This window comes from Bradysia coprophila, unplaced genomic scaffold (genome assembly GCF_014529535.1).
Source record: "Bradysia coprophila strain Holo2 unplaced genomic scaffold, BU_Bcop_v1 contig_494, whole genome shotgun sequence".
Taxonomy (NCBI): Eukaryota; Metazoa; Arthropoda; class Insecta; order Diptera; family Sciaridae; genus Bradysia; species Bradysia coprophila.
The window spans coordinates 1,039,160-1,058,637 of NW_023503746.1; the positions used below are offsets into that span (position 1 = coordinate 1,039,160).

At 36.9% G+C, this 19,478-nt stretch overlaps 3 protein-coding genes across 13 annotated transcripts in view; 2 read left to right on the forward strand and 1 right to left on the reverse strand.

The window, feature by feature from the left end:
* The first annotated feature begins 178 nt into the window (after positions 1 to 178).
* On the forward strand, positions 179 to 2,229 carry LOC119082821 (protein Cep89 homolog). 2 transcript variants are annotated; one of them, XM_037192472.1, is made up of 5 exons: positions 179 to 558; positions 626 to 1,422; positions 1,484 to 1,651; positions 1,735 to 1,870; positions 1,938 to 2,229. In XM_037192472.1, the coding sequence occupies exons 1-5, from the start codon at positions 337 to 339 to the stop codon at positions 2,127 to 2,129; spliced, it is 1,515 nt and encodes a 504-aa protein (XP_037048367.1). In that variant the 5' UTR covers positions 179 to 336; the 3' UTR covers positions 2,130 to 2,229. The 2 variants fall into 2 exon arrangements, with proteins under 2 accessions (XP_037048367.1, XP_037048368.1); XM_037192473.1 differs by having other exon boundaries at positions 632 to 1,422.
* Positions 2,230 to 7,133: 4,904 nt separating this feature from the next.
* On the reverse strand, positions 7,134 to 8,530 carry LOC119082796 (transmembrane protein 267). The gene is made up of 3 exons (XM_037192443.1): positions 8,232 to 8,530; positions 8,027 to 8,168; positions 7,134 to 7,830 (listed from the first exon to the last, which is right to left on the reverse strand). Exons 1-3 carry the CDS (start codon positions 8,381 to 8,383, stop codon positions 7,507 to 7,509), a joined length of 618 nt encoding a protein of 205 aa, XP_037048338.1. The 5' UTR covers positions 8,384 to 8,530; the 3' UTR covers positions 7,134 to 7,506.
* A 1,657-nt stretch (positions 8,531 to 10,187) lies between these two features.
* LOC119082791 (microtubule-actin cross-linking factor 1) overlaps positions 10,188 to 19,478 on the forward strand; it is a 150,483-nt gene continuing 141,192 nt past the window's right edge. For 4 of the 10 annotated variants that reach the window (XM_037192426.1, XM_037192425.1, XM_037192428.1 and 1 more), the window contains exon 1: positions 12,782 to 12,878. In XM_037192426.1, coding sequence (XP_037048321.1) covers positions 12,782 to 12,878 — 97 coding nt within the window. Of the gene's footprint in view, positions 10,437 to 11,904; positions 12,879 to 19,478 lie in introns of those variants that run through there. The other 6 variants (XM_037192405.1, XM_037192412.1, XM_037192406.1 and 3 more) reach the window with 5 other exon arrangements.

The following is a 19,478-nucleotide window of genomic DNA, read 5'->3' on the forward strand; positions in this document are numbered from 1 at the left end:
TGTTGGGAAATATTAATCACAATAAAATAGCGTGGCCACCGGCTTCATTCCACCCTTCCATGAAAGTACCTTTTTCCTCCTTGTGTGGCTCCTGTGACTCTTTCAAAAGTTCGAATTCATTTCCCAGCTGACAAACATTCGAAACTAACACCCATCAATCAAAACACTACAGACACAACCGAATAATAATTGTTTTGTTTACAAATGGCGATTGTTGTTTATTGAATGGCAACGTAGTACGACTATTGTGCGTTTATCAATGAAATGAACAGTGAATGAGACTGTGACCCAATTTAAACCAAAACAATCGATTCGTTCATTGAAACACCTGGAACGATGACTTCAAAACTTCCTGTACGGAAGAATATCGAGCCACTGTATGAGATAGCATCCGAACTGGAAAGTCACTTGGAAAAATCGTTGAAGACCAAGAACGAGAAAAATGAATTGATTTACAAGACATTTACGGACAATTTGAGTGTGAAAAATGTGACGAACAAAGAGAGCGATTCGGAGAAGGTCGACGACAAGAAATTCAAAAGGAATTTCAAATTGAGGGTAAGAACAGCTTTGTCGCGAGACTAAATTGTAACGTTCCCATCATCCAATTGTTTCCTGTTTTCAGTTGCAGGAAAAAGACGAACAAATTGAAAAGTTGGTGGAGCGCCTACAGATTCTCCACACGAACAACGAACAGTTCGCAGCCGAAAATGATCAATTAAAATCGAAAGAGTGCGATCTGTGCAAGGAGTTATTAAACAACGAGAACAGACTTAGAGAAAGCACTCTACTGTTGCGCAAAGAAAACGATGAACTTCGTGACGATGTGAGGATGATGAAAACTCTAATCTATCGACTAAACGTCCAGCTCGAACGACACCAAGATGAACTCAGAAAGTGCACCGATCAGCAGGAACAAAATTACCCAAAAATTAATTTCGATTCCAGCGATGAGCAACACTTACACTGGGGTTCGGTAAAGGCGCACACCTTGGGTCCCCTGTTGAACGCTTACAGTGAAATCATCAAGGAGAAGAACAGTTTGGTGCAGCAGTACGAAAACGATCTCAATCATTTCACCGGAAAGCTAAAAGATGTGGTGGCCGAGAACGACCAATTGCAAACGGAGCTCAAAGCTTCGAAACAGGACAACGAAGTGTGGGCAAGCGATAAAACGCGACTTCAAGCTCAATTGGACCTGTTCCGTAATAAAGCGGAAGTGCAATCGAAACGGGCTGACATTACCAAAGAGAAACTGGTCGAAGTTTTGAAGTGCTACGAGCAAAAGTTTCAGTCGCAGAACTTGGATTTGGAACGGCTACAAGAGGCCTACTCGCGAGCTAAAGGCGAACTAACGGCGTTACGTGGCGTTCAGCAGTGTCCGTCGGAAGTGTTAGCCGAAAGTTTGAAGGAGATGCAAAAGTTGGTTTCGATTAGTCTCATGAGAGTGGCAATTTTGTGATCGAAAAAAAAATTGTTTCAGACTGTTCCAGGAGCTGAGCAGTCAGTACGACAGTGAGAAAACCAAACTGAATTCAACGATAGAATCGTTGACAAATAGCCTGAGAGACGTGGAAACAAAGTGTTCGCAGGCGAACAATGAAAACGACACGCTAAAGAAACATGCTAAATCATTAGAAGAACAAAACGAGTAAGTACATCCCGTCATCAGATCAACTTGTTCATACTCTCATGCTATCGACATATCTAACTATTGCCTAATTCGTCACACAGTGAGCTTCTCAACAAAAACACTCAGCTACGGGAAAGTTTAGCCAGGGTAAGACTATCGAGGGAATCATTCAAAAGTCGACTCAAGAACGCAAATTCCTTGCATAGAACAATGGAAGGCAGTCAACGTCGCGTGAAGGTACATTGGAATTCCACGAGAAATTAATTTCGTTTTTGAAAAACTTTGCCTCTGAACCACATTATAGAATACTTGGAGTGACCTGAAACAAGTCGAAACGCTGCTGCAGCAAAAGGAGAATCATGTACAGAGTGTCCATCTAAAGTATCTGGGCGAAATCGAAAAACTCACGAGAAAGTTACAGCAACGCGACGATACGTTGAAAAAAGTGTTGCGCTCTACAGCAGCCCCGCGAAGTAGAGAACGAAAGGCAACATAGAACGTTCCGGCGAATCGATTAGTTAGTTCATTGATAAACGTTATGGCGTAGCTTTAAGCGCACTCTGAGTGTAAGTCGAAAATAAACGTTGTACAAACTAGGTCACTATGTCAGTCAGTCAATTCTTTACCTGATCGAATAGTCACGAGATATCCCACGTACGATTTTGTACTCCGAGGAATTAGTTCGAAGTGCTTTCATTGGGCTTAGTTCCGTGTCACCAGTTCGTGTTTAACGGCCCAATGGTTGTATCGATGGCTTGGATCCAACATGGCAATAATGCGTTTTCCTGGACCTAGTTACCGAGAAAATTTTTAGTTTTAAGTTTTTGGTTACCGGGAAATTTTGACTCGGTTTCGGTTACTGGAAAGACAACATTATTTCCATGTCCGGCTTGGATTTCCTTTGCATGCCTCTGCTACCGTAGAGGCTATCTGTGAGACTGTTGGCATTCGGGTTACAAATGTTCAGTTTTAGTCTTACGGATAGTCTTGACGTTATTACATATGCGACGCAAAGTCACTGGCACCGACTGACACGCGTGTGCAAATAATGTGTATCCTTGGTATCCGGGATACCGAGAAATTTTTTGGCTGAAAACCGGGATACCGGGAAATCCACCAAAAGAAGATTTTACCGTGAATCGGGAAGCCAGGGGTAATTGAAATTGATGGTAAATCATACTGACAGAGAAATTGAACTCACCGGGAAATTCAACTCACCGGGAAATCGAACTCACCGGGAAATTGAATTCACCGGGAAATTGAATTCACCGGGAAATCGAAATTGATGGGAAATCATACTGACCGAGAAATCGAACTCACCGGGAAATCGAAATTGACGGGAAATCGTAATTGATGGGAAATCCTACTGACCGGGAAATCGAACTCACCGGGAAATCGCAATAGACGGGAAATCGAAAAAACAGGAAATCGAAAAAAAAGGGAAGTCGATAAAAACGGGCCATCAAAATAGACGAGAAATCAAACTTACAGGGAAAAAAAAACAGGAAATCGATTAAAACGGGAAATCAAATCGAAATGGCTGAGAAGTCAGAAATAGAATGTTTTGAAATTATAAGATCGCAAAATTTTCTCACTCACCTCGCTCGCGATTGTTCCCTTTCTTCTCAAATTTCACACGCGCTGAGTCCTGACAAATATATCACCGAGAACTCCGAAATAGAATGTACAAAATAGAAAATTGAAAAATTCGCTCCGCTCACGATCAATTACTACCTTATCAAAAATTACATACGCTGAACGTCATAAATGGGCTAGGGAAAAATCTCCGAGTGTATTATCGTCGGGGACGATAATATCGTTTTTGAAACGATAATATCGTCGCTGTGACGATATTATCGTTTTCTGTAACAATATTATCGTCCGAGCGACGATAATATCGTATTAGACGACAATAATATCGTTTTCCGGACAATAATATCGTTTTATGTAACAATATTATCGTCAGTGCAACGATATTATCGTCCGAGCGACGATAATATCATATTTGATGACAATATTATCGTTTTCCGGACGATAATATCGTTTTCTGTAACAATATTATCATCCGTGCAACAATATTATCGCACATGAAACGATATTATCGTCCGAGCGACGATAATATCGTATTAGACGACAATAATATCGTTTTCCGCACGATAATATTGTTTTCTGCAACAATATTATCGTCCCTACAACGATATTATCGCCCATGAAACGATATTATCGCCGATTGAAACGATATTATTGTTTTTGCGACGATAATATCGTTTCATGCAACAATATTATCACAGTGATAATATCACCCGTGAAACGATATTATCGTCCAAGAAACAATATTATCATTTCTGATATTATATTATCACCCGTGAAACAATATTATCGTCCGAGCGACGATAATACCATATTAGAAGACAATAATATCTTTTTCCGGACGATAATATCGTTTTCTGTAACAATATTATCGTCCCTGCAACGATATTATCGCCCATGAAACGATATTATCGTTATACGTAGTCCAGTAGTCCAGTTAAATTATTCACTAAAAATTATTGAAAATTCCATTCATTTGTTATTTCCATTTCTAGTTATAATATCTCCAGAACCCATCTTTTATCTTTCTATGGCAAACCAAACACCTTTCTAATTGAAGGGTGAATTCAGTTGCCGTCTATAATTTGCTTCTGTAAATTTAAATATTTTATATAAAAGTTACACAGACTAATTATTAGACGATGCGAGAGAGAAAAAATTAACACCTAAGTTACCAACACCGTTCCGGCGCCCGGCTCGCATTGCGGCCCTCCGCTTAGCTCCGGGGCAATGGGCCGGATCGCTCGGCGTGTTAAAACGCTTTTTATGTGCAATGAATTACACAGACTAATTATTAGACAATACGAGAAAAAAAAATTAACACCTAAATTTTAGAACGTTTGATCGACTAGACTAATCGACAATAATATCGTCCGTGCAACGTTATTATCGCCCATGAAACGATATTATCGTCGATTGAAACGATATTATTGTTCTTGCGACGATAATATCGTTTCATGCAACAATATTATCGTTTCTGCAGTGATAATATCACCAGTGAAACGATATTATCATACAGTAAACGATATTATCATTTCTGATATGATATTATCACCCGTGAAACAATATTATCGTCCGAGCGACGATAATATCGTATTATACGACAATAATATCGTTTTCCGGACGATAATATCGTTTTCTGTAACAATATTATCGTCCGTGCAACGATATTATCGCCCATGAAACGATATTATCGCCGATCGAAACGATATTATTGTTTTTGCGACGATAATATCGTTTCATGCAACAATATTATCGTTTCTGCAGTGATAATATCACCTGTGAAACGATATTATCGTCCTTGAAACGATATTATCGCCGATTGAAACGAAATTATTGTTTTTGCGACGATAATATCGTTTCATGCAACAATATTATCGTTGCTGCAGTGATAATATCACCAGTGAAACGATATTATCGTCCATGAAACAATATTATCGCCGATTGAAACGATATTATTGTTTTTGCGACGATAATATCGTTTTATGCAACGATATTATCGTTTCTGCAGTGATAATATCACCCGTGAAACGATATTATCGCCGATTGAAACGATATTATTGTTTTTGATACGATATTATCGTATCAGACGACAATAATATCGTTTTCCGGACGATAATATCACTGCCGCTGCAACGATAATACACACGGAGATTTTTCCCGTCACCGTCATAAATATAGGGTTATAGTCAGAGAATAGAATATTTTCAAAGTATAAATCGCTACAATTTTTCGCTCGCTCCGCTCACGACCATTCAGTATTTTCTCAAATGTCACGGGCCTATGCAGCTGGAATCATTAGGCAGGCACTACAATAGCTGAGAGTATGAAACGAAAAATATTATAAATCTGACATAAATAAATAAAGAAAACATTTGGAATGCGAGACTTTGGCTTTCGACGTTTTATAACATAATTCATGTTTGTCACGACGTGACAGTACTTGATCAAACTTAATTGAAAAAAAAAATAAAAAATTTTACATTTACCGGGAAATGAGAAAATGTTTACCGGGAAATCAGAACTTTTATATCGGGGAATCTAGCTTAATTTTAAGGATACCGGTAAATTCGGGAAATCCGATTTTGGATATCGGGGAAAAAACATTATTTGCACACGCGCTGACAGTCATATCATTTACAACCATCAATGCGCCCTTTGCATGAAACATTTTGTAAGATCGGAAAATTACTTCCGCCTGGACACTGGACACCAATTTTATTTCAACCGCTGAATCCATCCTTTCATTTGTGTTATTTTCATCTGCGTCGGGTTCATATTTGTCATCTACATCTTCAAGATTTCTTCGGTTATTTTGAAAAGCAGTTTCATAGACAAGGAAGAATGTCAGGTGTAGAAAGAAGAAGCAAGAACCCTTCTCGATACCAGGAATTCCATTTTCTATTCATTGGCTTCATCTAGCGCCGTCACTTCGTAATCGAAACACCAATCTAAATTTTAGAAAATTTCCTTTTATTAGCACATTTTGAGCTACTTACAATTCCACAATTCCACGGAATTTTTTTTTTTGGTTTCTATAAAAAACGGTCGATGATTCTCTTCTTATTATCCTAAATTTGCGAATAGATTACTGGTTCCAACCACACACTTCTTACAAAACTAAATTGGCCAAAAGTTACACTCGTCTTTAAAAACACTCTCTACCGGTCTGGTCGAAGGGTTGTAATACTGGTACATTTTCGTTTCTTGTTATTAGGAACATTATATGGGAACACGCAGGTCAATTTTATCTACACATGCGACATGCATCGAAAACTGTACTGTTCACGATTCAAGCACTGCTTTCGACACCTGCAGCTTTACATAACTCGAGACAGAAATGAAAATTCACGTTTTCAAGGGCTAGTTGACCTCGGCTTCGCCTCGAAACATTTAAATTCATCACTCGAAAGATGTTTAACTTTTCGTATCTCGTTATGTAAATGACTATTACTGATATAGGTGTGGAATGAGACGATCAATTTTCTTCTGAAACCAATGGTCCGACATAATTGATTTTCGTTTTAATTGTTTCGTTGTGTCTCAATACACCGGTAAAATGAATTGTCCCGGTAACAATAAGTTACATCTATGATATGATCCTACACAGACATCATCATGCGTCAGAATTATCGTTCGCCAAGGTTCGTGGTATAAAAGCGAGCAAGCAATTTAAAATGATGAATGCGTCATTCAAAAAATCCTAATCGCCCTAACAAATCACCACAAATATATTCGGGCGACATATTGTCTATAACAATTGACATACTTAACTCTGCTGTGGAATGCGAATTTAATTTTTCATTGCAGTGTAATAGACCTGCATTTACATTAATGTTGAAATGTTTGAGCAAATATTCTTGGCAACGGAATTGGTATGTCAATAAAAAATTGTTTTTTTTTCTTCTTCTTCTTTGGCGATAACATTCGTCTGCATGAAATGTTTGAACAGTCTGTTCACGTCCATAATTTCCTTCACTATATTAAAGCTCATTAATTCAATGATATGGCTTTCCCATCCAACAAATCGTGACCCCTTTGGTAAGTAAACAATTATGTCGAACCATTGCTGATATCTTGCCAGTTCCACTATAAAAAAGTCATAATTCCATTACGGCATCTGATCCTACGTAAGCGTAAATCGCCACTCTCTGTCACTACGTCTGCATTATCATCTCAATTCGTATCTAATTATTGCACACACACAGAAGTAATTTTATCGGCTTATTAGGATTGTCAGAGTCCGTTGACCCTCCAAAACAATACTGCCTCTGTTACAACGACTACACATTGATCAAAAGTTTATTTCGATTATCCGAACGATTTCGGAAGAATTTCAGTAAATAAATCAGTGCATGAGGAGTGCACATCGTTATCAGTATGTAGGCATAGTATGGACACGGTGGTGTGTGACCGATTGGCCAGAACCAGAAGCCTCTTCTAGCCGCGTCTCTCGTTTGATGTGTCACAAATGCATTGATTAGCATTGCGTTGATTAAGTTGAGCAGCAGCGATCGATAACATGTCCCAATTAAGAACAGTACAAATAGGCCGATAGTTATTGTTGAACAGTGTAGAAATGCACGGGCCGATAATGTTGTTGCTGCCTAATTATTTTGATTGAACGTGACGATATAGTTCCATTTTGTTTTAAAACAATTAGATTGTACAGTCAGAGGCAGTTAAATTTCAGCATGAATTTGCTTCATCTTTTTTCAGCTGATCCATACAATCAACTAAAAAACACCTCAAGCAAATTCATGCTAAAATTTCACTTCCTCTAACTGTATTGAAATTACTAACCTTCAGACTGAACGATTTTGCGTGTATGAAATGATCAGCGTCAATTACTGATGCAACAATAAAGCACATTAATATCAGCAACGTATGCTCCGTCACGGTTATCTTATCTCGGAACTCATTAACAATGATGAAGGCAGCCAAACTGTAAGAATTTATGGAAATTGAAATCTGAGTTGCCGAATGTTTCAATTGAACAGCGCCATACCTCCCCACAGCTCCATGCGTTAAATTATCGAAGAATGCCCGCAAAACTCGAGTACTTTGGAATAATTCCACAACAAAATCCCCAAACACACATATCGATCCCAATAACAAACTTAGTGCGAACTGTAAGTTCAATATATTTTTGAGAAACATTTGAAACTACAACTGCATCACTGTAGTATTGTGCAGACTGGAATCTGTTCCTTAAACTTTACGTAATTGTGCAGAGACGATAGAAACAAAAAATTAATTTAATAAACACCGCAGTTCAAATTTTTTTTATGACTGGACGACAGTTCTTTACTTTTTTTGACAGCATTGACAGTTTTTGGGTTACGTACTTTCTAATGTCAATTGCAAAGCCGTATTATTTTGACAGGTAGAAATATTTCATTCGGCGACAATATGCGTAACGAACGCGTTGTGAGTCTAGGGAAGATTGGGCTGTTTATTATTTCTTGCTTTGTTGAGTTTGGGTTTATCGACACATAAAAAATGATATTCACCAATGCCCAAATGTTTATTCTGACGAGTTGTATTTCGATCCGCGCCTTCGTCTTAGGTCATAATCACCAACTCGTCAAAATGATCATTTGGTTGGACATTAGGTGCATAATATTTATTACGTTTCTGTTTGATAAATTTGATTATCTTCGATAGATAAAGCATTTTCCCACAACTATTTATTCATGTTGAAACTTATGAAATACGAGAATCTACGAAAATACATCGCTCAAAAAGTAAAAGGTCAACTAGTTAAGATATGTGTAAGAAGAACGTGTTAATGGGAGACAAATAATTGCAGCACAATCACAAACAAGGCTATAAACTTTCACGCAAATCAGATCTCAATTTTATCAGATACGCGAGAATACACCACTTCTGATGATTTTACATATAAATAAATTCACCACATCTTCACGGCGACCTTCAACGGAGGTCAATTTAAATTCGCCATGTTATCATAGGCTGTAATGAGTCACCCGCGTGTCTGTATCTGCATGACCTTACAGCCTTAATCACGACGACTTTTTAAGAGTGCAACTCTACTATAATGTTACTGGCAGCAAACTCTCCCTATCAATATCTCTCATAGAATGTAAAGGGTGACTGCGAATCAATCGGCCCTTAGTGTGGCTCCATATTTTTCCCGGTGACCACCATTTAATTTTGCCTCCGTTTAATTGACAGTTCACTCTCAAAAATTCTTTTTGATTCACCGCGGATTTTGTTGAAGTCATTTAAACAATCGGATCAACTGGTTTTTAAACGGAGTAAGTGGATTATAACACGACCGCTCTCGAACAAATTTGAGCAGTTGTGAAAGGTATAGATAGATCAAGGTTCTGAAAGAACATGTTAAGACACCTACGAAAGCGTGTGACACACAAATTTTGACAAGTAGATACATTTTGTTGAACACACTCATTACAGATTGTTTCAAATGTCAACATGAAGAAAAAAAATTGTGACTTGTGTCAAAATTTGTGTGTCACCGCCTTCGTGATCAACTCAGAAGTGTCTTATCCTGCCCTTTCAGAAACTTGGTTTAGATCACTTAATTAATACCTAAAATTTCGCAATTATCAAAAGAAATTGGCACGGATTTGATCCAAACAACTGTAAACACAAATTTTCACTGACCCACCGAACACGATTTCCACAGAGATCGGTTTTGATATAAATATTGATGAGGTTATGTCTCTATGGATATGACAATGTCATATTACGACATTAATTTGACAATTAGTATGGCCTCGTATGGCCTTGAACAAATCTATTGCGTTCTGAATAAAACAGAACAAATTTCGATCTCCCACGTCAATTTGAAACATTCTCTTTAATCTGTCAAAAACTACGCGACTATTGAAACTACATGGCTTCGCTCGGAGTGTATAACAAAATAAAATTCTCTCTCGGATAGTCATAACGTTGCGACGCCTTAGATAAATACCTTGTGCGATTCGGTGTAACGAAAATAAATAATTTTTTTATTTTTTACGATATTTAAATTCGAATATCGTTTTTAATTAAGTGCTCAAACGATGATTGGTCATTTCTAGCTCATACGCTTGAACAAAATATGTGAATTATATACCAAATTTGAAAAAAAAAAATAAAAAATCCCAAAAAATATCTACACCATACGGTTATCAGTGTATCACATGAACTTCGATTAAAAAATCTGATTAATTGTAATCAATTGGTACGTTTCATTTGGCAACCATAATAAATTTAATAGTTGTAAGGCACAATGGTGATTATTTTTACAGATATTTCGATGTGTGATATGAATTTTCATTGAAAGCGGTTATTGAATGACGAAAGGGTGTGTAAAAATCGATATTTTCCGTTTCTCTCTGTTTTTGTTTTTTGTTGGGGTAATTTTCGTGACTTTTCTTTTGTGCGGTTATGTTACAGTGATCATCGGTTACTGTAGGAAAATTACCGGTATTACGGAAAAACATTACTTTGGGTGATCAAATTAATTTAAAAAAAATTATTACTGCATTTAGATTTGTCAGTTCAAGTGTGTGTTCGTTGCTGACCACGGAACTCAGTTCCAGGTCGTGACCCTTATTTTTCATATATTCATCTACACCAATTCTCCTTACAAGAACCACTCCAGGCAGGCAATCAGATCCTAGGACAGGAACACATTATTCAATAGTTCGATTCTCATAATATCTGTAATCGATCTCTTAGTCAACCCTATTCATTGGTACATACACTTCATAGTTAGAAAATTAATTATTAATCAATCAAGTCTGTTCATTGACAAACAAAACAAAAAAAAAATGTGTCAAGAATAGACACACACCAGACAACTAAGCAGCCTAGACCAACACAAAGGACATTATGCAGTTCGTTGTTTTTCTCTTGAATTTTTATTTTTACTTTTTCTTTTCAAAATCTAAACACTTAAAACCGTCTCTATCATAAACAACTATCTATCGAAACCAAGTTAGTAACCTTGCCCGTCTGGCGTATCTAAATATATATCCGTCAGCATTATAATCAATATTGCTCGATATTCTGTGAAATATTGAGAAACGGGTGAGATACAGCATTTATAATTCAACTTAACATTGAAATTGTAATAAAAACAATTTATACCAACACTTCCAAGACATTAATAAAAATGGTCTTAGCTATCTGCTCACTGCATATGCACCTGAGTGAATTTATAAATTCAATTGAATAATATACAATTCACGCCAAATCAGAGCCCATGGTTAAGCACACACATTCTTATTCCTCTCACTCCCATTCTTAATGGGTATACCAATCCAATTTCTATCAGCTGTAACGTTGCACTAAATGCATCACAACCTAATCACGACTGTATGTTCATTCGATCCATACTCTCAAAGTTACGACCACAATCGCAGATAGAAAATTCTCCGTACACAATTCCGATTTAAAAAAAAAACTGTAACTCGGCTCGGGTCGCACGATGACTCTTCAACATTGATATTTATAAAAGTTCTTGCTTTTTAATTGCATACAGAGATCCCTTTTCTGAGTTTCGTTTCATGTAGTGATATACACGTACGGTGTGTACTACAACTATAATATTCTCTCATTCGCGTCGTCGTTCGTTAATCAAGGTTTAAACCATTTTTACAAATAGTGAGTTGATATCACACAGCTAAGATGCGGCACAACAGTGTTCTGTTGAAGCCGGTCTATTACGTTTCTATACTGAAACAGAATATCGTCGTAGTATATAGCAGGGAATTTGGAAAAGAAAAGAGTTGTGTAATCACAATAGTTCGAAGGGTTTATGAATGAAAGAGTGTAACTTTGTTGTGTCGTCAACAATGTGCACAAAGGTTAATTCGATTCTTATAAGAAATTAACACAAAAAATTTGTGATAAAGTCGTCGGATATAGCGACATTCAACGCAAAATTTAACGATGAAAAATATGGATTTTGTGTTTTATTTAAAAATATTTTTTTTTGTATCGCAGATCGCCTTGTGTTTACCAACACCACTGAACGGTTAATAAGGTTTCAACGCATAATTAAAGTTTAAATTAAGTGATTGTGTGAATATTTAAAGCAAACGATAATTTAGTCGTAACGAGTTGTACATTACAGCAGATACAGACACTGGTGTTAAGTTTAATTGAAAATAGAAAAAAGAAGAAGAAAAACAGTGTCAAGTGATTAGCATTCGAAAATTGCTTCTGATAAACCAACAACCATTATCCGCAGTGCAGATTATATATTGTGTTACTCTTGCACACAGTGCTGTCGTTCGTTGGCCTCTCTTGTCGTTCATACCAATTGTGCAGTGCACTGAGACACAATCACAAAAAATGCAAATGTGTTCAATTCGTAATGAGCTATTTATTGCACGAATATCGCGCTGATAAGACTTTTGGCTTTATTGCAAAAGATAACGTGGGGCGTACAGTGCGGGACTCGAAACATTATGCAATCGTGGTAGGAAACAAAAAAGTTTTCGTTTAAAATGAAACTTTTCCGCATTTGTGATATTTTGATGTTAAATTGTACATAATTTTCAACCCGAGCGGTGCAATATGATGGATCGTGAAAGCTTAGCGGAATGGGCAAAGGATAAGCCGTTGAGCATTCTTCAATTGGATCCAGCTGACCGGGCTGTTTTACGGATTGCAGGTGAGTCAATGTTGATTATTTCACTTTTTTACCTAATTCATCCATATTACCCAACTCGTCGGTGTGTACATTGTTGATGGGCTATTTTTAGCATTTTTCTTTTTCGCAATCTAATTCGCATCGTGTTTACATAATTTATAAATTCTGGCAATTAAGTTTAGAGAAATTCGGTAAATAAGAGTTCGTTGGTGCAGAGTTCTTTATTGCCCCCCATTTCTTTCTTTAATGCTCAAACGAAATGTTAAACATTCACGTTGAAAAGTGTTGAATCATTGAAAAAGAATGAAATGCCTCGGTGTAAATCTACGTTGGAAATTGAGTCATTGTTTACCGGGTATACCAGTCTCTGTTCTTCGTGTGTTTCTTGACTGGAAATTAGAAATTAAATTTAACAAAAAAAAAAATAAATAATTTGAAGTCGGTGCATCAAGAAATGCATACCAATCATGTCTACACGGTACGAAATTGCTTACGATTTTATAGCGACGCGACGTTGCTTAAAACAAAACCGGCTTTAAATTGGTTTTCGTCTGTTCTGAAGTCGTTACCGACTGATGAAATCATGCCACTCTAAAAATGTTTGTTTCTCTCATTCCAAAATCATTATCCTACACAGTCGTTGTGTACGACGCAAATAATCGGAAACTTTGTGTTATCGATTAAATTTGTGCACAACATCCCTGTCAATACATTGTCAATTGATAGAAAATTTATTTGAATTTCGCGACCGGTAATATCGGTAATATTGAAGAACATTTTCAGCCCACTTGTGTCAACAGCCTTTACGATTCATCTTTGTTGATAGTCGAGCAATGTATATTTATATGTGCGACGATGTGACAATTTATATATATATGAGGCACTTGAGTTTATAATTACATTCCAGTTCCATTAAAACAGACATAATTTTCTCTTAACATTTCGAAAATAATTCTTCTATGTCTGAGCTCTCAACTTGATGATTTATTTCTCGAATCCGTCCACAAACGTCTGCCTACTCATGCAACATTTTCACATTTCACATGAAAAGCTTAGAAACCTCGCATTCGAGACGCCTTTTCTGAGCTAGTTAGTAAAACAAATGCTAATTTCAATTTGTGTATAAAAATTGGCGGGACGTAGTTGGTGGTTATTTATTCAAAGATACACTTTCAAAATGCTTCAGTCGTTCTTATGATTACTATACCTAAACCGGATTTTTAATCAGTCCCATTCAAAATGTATTCGTTCCTTCATGGTCCGTTGCTTGCAACCCAGTGATTTTATTTCGTTTACAAAGAAAATATGAAAAAAACACATGCAACGCAAGGAGGAAGAAAGTAATAAAATAATTTTCGAATGTTTTATTATCGTATCAAGTAGGTGAACATGTGTATTTTATGGACGTGTAATTTACATGTTTCACACTTCATACCGAAAAGATTACGTCTCTTTTTTCGGGTATTTGTTTCTTAAATATACCGACAGATAGTTTTCAATCGTTTACTGACGGTAATCGACATTGTAAACAAAAATAGACAATCAACTATTGCCGAGGGGTAAAAACAATTCAGGAAAGTCTTGTATCTATCCACACTCCCACTTACTCGTTTTTATCACTATTTTGTTTGCATAGACCTATAGCTACAGTTAGAGGCAGTGAAAGTTCAGCATGAATTTGCTTCAACTGTTTTTCAGCTGATCCACAGTGATCTTTTAGGACATTCGATATTAGGGGTCATTCATAAATGACGTCCATCACTTTTGGCCATTTTGACACCCCCCTACCCCCTCGTCCAATTGCGTCTGATTTCAGTAACCCCCCTTAAATATGACGTCCGTTTCTGATAATTATTTAAAAAACTGCGTTTGAGCTAAAGCTAAAGCGGCTTGGATGGGTTATCATTCATTTTCTGATTTAGGGGTCATTCATAAATGACGTCCGGTGCTGAAGGGGGTAGTCAAAATTGAACAAATCCTTTGGTTAAAAAGTATTCACTCCAGTACATTCGAATAAGCAACAGAGAAAAGCAGCTTTCACTAAAAATGCAAACGTTCACGATACATGGATAAGTATTCACCATCATTAATATCGTGGACATTTTTACCAAGAAAATTTCACTTGGCAGCTGTCACGAAGTTCATGCTTTTCATTAGGCAAAGGTGACACTGTTATAGAAATTACCAGGTGGCTACACGTTACATGTTTTTACACTGACAAAGAAAGTTTAATAATGAAACGCTGATTTTTCATCGGACGTCCAACTGCTTTCGACACCCCCCTCTCCCCCCCCCCCCGTCCAAAAGCGTCCGGTTTTTGAAGACCCCTCCCCCCCCTCAGCACCGGACGTCATTTATGAATGACCCCTTACTAACGTTGCGAATAGGCAACGGACCATTAGAATATCATATGAGTGAGTGTTACATAGAAACAAATGGTGGATTCCACACAAACAATCAAAACTGTTTATAGGCCTTCATAGGATTTTACCACTACCAGGCGAGTGCGTGATCAGCTGAAAAACAGCTGAAGCAAATTTATGTTGAACTTTCACTGCCTCTAACTGTAGGCATTTACCCAGAATTAGTTTCCTCGATTTTTACCACAATTTACAAGCTGTCATTTATCTGAATTTCGTCGACATTAACTTTACTGCGTGGCAACATTTACCCGAGTCTATTCTACTCTGGGGATCGTTCATAATTTACGTAACGTTTTCTCAGTGCTGCTATCAAATTCCAAAAAGTCTTCGCAGAGCGTGACATACACGAGTTATTTAAGATTTAATTTTGACGAAAGCACTGAAAAAATGTTGCGTAATTTATGAACGGTGTAATGTTGTTTTATATGCTTCATACAGAAAACACTTCCACGGTTCCACATAGATTGTTATGATGAAAGAGAAAGAAATATTTTGACAAGTACCCCAAGGCAAGTTATAATAACTAGTCTTCGGTTTTCTCGCTCTGATCATAACAGTCTATTCTTGATTCCTATTCAAGGAAGGGTACTACGTGAAAAATCCACAAAAAGTTCATCGTGAAAAATCAATGAAAAGGCGAGTTTTAGGTCACTGTCACGTCGAAACGCATTGACAAAAGGCAAAAAGAAAATGAATTGTCCAAGTCGCTGTATACCTAATGTGACTAAACAGACTCCTTTTCGTCTCGATGATCTCAAAACTCGCTTGTTCACTTCCATAAAATTCCCGTGAATTGTATGTGGAAACAGCCCACTCGGGGAGGCGTCAGGAACGACAGTGTTCTGTGTGTTCTTTCAATCGATTAATTAAATCAAATCTAGTAACGAATTCGACTACTATCCTAACCTAATAAAAAGCTGGCCGTCTGTGAAAGGCAAAACTAATTGTAGGGTCCTAAATCAAAACTCAGAACAGGTCGTTCATTCCTTCAGGCTGAACCTGAATTTCAATTAAAACTGGAGAGTATATGAATCCGAACTGACCTGACCTGAATTTACCTGAAATCTGAAAGTTAGTAAAAGTTCAGGTAAATCAGCTCAAATTTCAGGTATACCAAAAAAATCCCAATGCCTGAAATCTGACATGATTTACTTGAACATTTACTGATTTTCATATTTCAGGTAAATTCAGGTCAGGAAAAAAATTTCAGTTCAGGTTCAATTCCAATCAGATTCAGATTAGTTGAGCTTCAGGTCAAAAAATAAACATAGCCCGACCATTGATTTGTGAACCAAGTCAATGAAAACTTCAATTCACAATTTGTTATCTCAAAATTTCTTACTGACGGATAACTAACACTGATTCATATCATATGATCCCGCACGATCAATTTTATCAGTGGCTTTATCCGAGGCTTTATCTATTAACATTTTAAACTGAACATTCACAGGGAAAAAGTGAAAACCGAAAAATGTTTCGGATATATTCATAATTATATTCAATGTTCATGAACGAAACCTTGAATATGTGGTGAGCGCGCGGTGTCATAATTATTGTGAGTCAGTTTTTGTGTATTTTTTCTAATATTCTGCGTGTTCAAACACACTAAAATTGGGGTTTTATTTACTGTACGTACGTTGTGGTGTGGCAGCACAATGTGTGTTATTATTTCGTTTTATGGCATATGGTTCACACTGTTTTCCATTGAAATAATATCGATCCAATGCGAGTGTTCTTTGTTTGAATTGTCGATGATTCGTGCAAAGTTTCTTGGAATTTAATTTGTATGTTTACAACAATTACCATGTTTCAGCGACTTCAATCTTATTGTAGTTAACTGTAAACTTAATTAACATCTCTCTCAGTCGATACGTATTTAGTGCACTGAATGCATTTCATTTCCCCTGATCAGAGTTTCATTTAAAATTAAACGAGAAACGTACAAAAAGCAGCGAATATCATCAAATTTATCAGAATTTCCATCAGAGAACAATATTGTTCAGCATCATCTAACGTGTGACCCGTTTTGATCACAATTCCTCTGATGGCCATGCAATGTTGTGAAATCTAAAATTTAAATTTTAACTTCTACACGTCGTCAATGTAACATGATTATTCTGAAATAACAAATGAATCCCATTTGTACGACGTGCTAAACATTTCAATTAACATAATCAAACAAATGAGACTATGGCGTGTTAAGTACACAAATCTTGTGAGGCTATTATCAACCTTTACACTATTTTTATGTGATCATTATTGTTGAAGATGTTAAAGATGACGACGATGACTAAGTAGCGTTCTATACCTCATTATATGTTCGTCAAAGAATTATTTTACATCAGTTTTGTGTTTGAGTTGAATTTTAATTCATTTTTTTTTCTCTGCCAATACACAGTGGTTGTATGAAGACAATCAGTCGAATAATGATGGTGTGTTAGTAGTGCTAACGAATAAAACAGTAAGTGAGACAACAACGACACACTGACGTCAGAAAAAATTAAGTTTTAAAATTAAAAACTTTAGTTCCAGGTCCACTATAACGACGAAAATTGAAATTCTCACTTACAGTTATGGAATTATAACTTCCACGTTGTTTGCGCTGTTTCACTCCACTTAATTCCAGACGATTTTAATACTGTTTAGTATGTATTGCAAGGTCGATACTGCAAGAGGAATGAACAGAATCAATTGGAAATTTGAGTTAAATCGCATTTTAATGATTCCAGAACTGTAACTACTAATGATAGTGGAACGGAATCTGCAATCTTAATCTGATGAATACGTTTTGTATGTACATCCTAAAAGCAATTAATGCTAATGTAGCGTCAACGAATGGTATAAATGAAGTGTTTTTAAAGCTTATGGTAGTTCCATTCCAGTGGTTGGCGACAATAGATCGTACAAAGTAATGATTCAAGCGAACCGATTGCTATTAGTCCTCACTGCGACTGCCTTCGGCTTTCTGACCATAATAGCTAGCAAAGAAGGGGTACGTTGTAAAGAAAAGTCGAACCATTTGTGACCGTCGAGCGAATTCTAGATTATTTATTTATTTATTTATTTCGTCAATGGCATCCGCCCCCTGACTACTTGCATTTTTAATTTTACAATAAAAGAACAGAAAAAGATTATACATGTCAAGTTGAATGAAAAAATAGAACAAAAACATAAATAAAAACATTCACCAACGTCACATAGGAGTGAGTCACGTCTCGTTTGACCAATAACCAGAAAGTCGTCAATAGATCGTTTTCTGAGCCACCTGGAAATGAACGGTTAGTGGTTAGTGGGAGCCAGTCGACTAGACTGGCTCGATTCGGCACAAGTCGATAAGACTCGGAGTTAAGTCGTGAGACCACTTTTTAAAGTCGTGAGACCTAAATAACCTAATCGATACCGATTAGAAAAAGAACCATAGGTCCAGTATATTTGCAAGTGAAATGAAATCAGTCATGACATTTTGATCTTACCATTCAATTTGATTGGAATCTTCAACATTCTAACAGTCGTTTTGAATGAGTTCCGCGGCATACCCTGAAACCAAAGCTGTGAGAAACGGTTAAATTCCAAGCACATGTTATTTATTGGTTCATGGTAACCATACTTAGTCCTGTGTTCATCGACAATGAGTAGATCGTCAGCTCGAGTGGGACGAGGATTTAGAGTAATTCTTCTCGTTATTTCAAATGAATCAAGACCACCACTTAAAAGGTCAAAAGTAAACAATGCACAGGCATTTATCCTGCGTCTAGCAAGCGGTTCAATGTCGATGGAGCAACATCTGTCAATGTAAGGTGGAAGTTTATAGTTCTCGTCACGTCTCACTGATCGTCTGAGTGCAAACATCAAAAACTTCTTCTGAATCGATTCAATCCTATCAATGAAAGTTTCTTGATACGGGTGCCAAACGACCGAAGCATATTCCAGATACGAACGCACATGTGCGAAATATAAACTCTTCAAGGTTTTGACATTCTTAAACTCCTTACAAGTCCTGATGACAAAACCGAGCATCGAATAAGACTTAGCGATTACGTATTCGACGTGTTTACCAAAGGTCAGTTTTTCATCCATGAGAACTCCTAAGTCTTTCACCAGTTTCAAGCGAGTCACCACAGTATCGTTGATAGAGTAATTGAATTCAATCTTTGACCTTTTGCGAGTGAAAGACATCACATTGCATTTTCTTACGTTT

Excerpts from the sequence above, each read along its gene's own strand:
- LOC119082796 (XM_037192443.1), bottom strand. The coding sequence starts at position 8,383 with ATGTTTCTCAAAAATATATTGAACTTACAGTTCGCACTAAGTTTGTTA. Across the intron at positions 8,169-8,231 it reads ACGCATGGAGCTGTGGGGAG|TTTGGCTGCCTTCATCATTG; the intron begins GTATGGCGCTGT and ends AAATTCTTACAG. Across the intron at positions 7,831-8,026 it reads CAAAATCGTTCAGTCTGAAG|GCAGCAACAACATTATCGGC; the intron begins GTTAGTAATTTC and ends CAAAATAATTAG.
- LOC119082821 (XM_037192472.1), top strand. The coding sequence starts at position 337 with ATGACTTCAAAACTTCCTGTACGGAAGAATATCGAGCCACTGTATGAG. Across the intron at positions 559-625 it reads AAAGGAATTTCAAATTGAGG|TTGCAGGAAAAAGACGAACA; the intron begins GTAAGAACAGCT and ends TCCTGTTTTCAG. Across the intron at positions 1,423-1,483 it reads AGTTTGAAGGAGATGCAAAA|ACTGTTCCAGGAGCTGAGCA; the intron begins GTTGGTTTCGAT and ends AAATTGTTTCAG.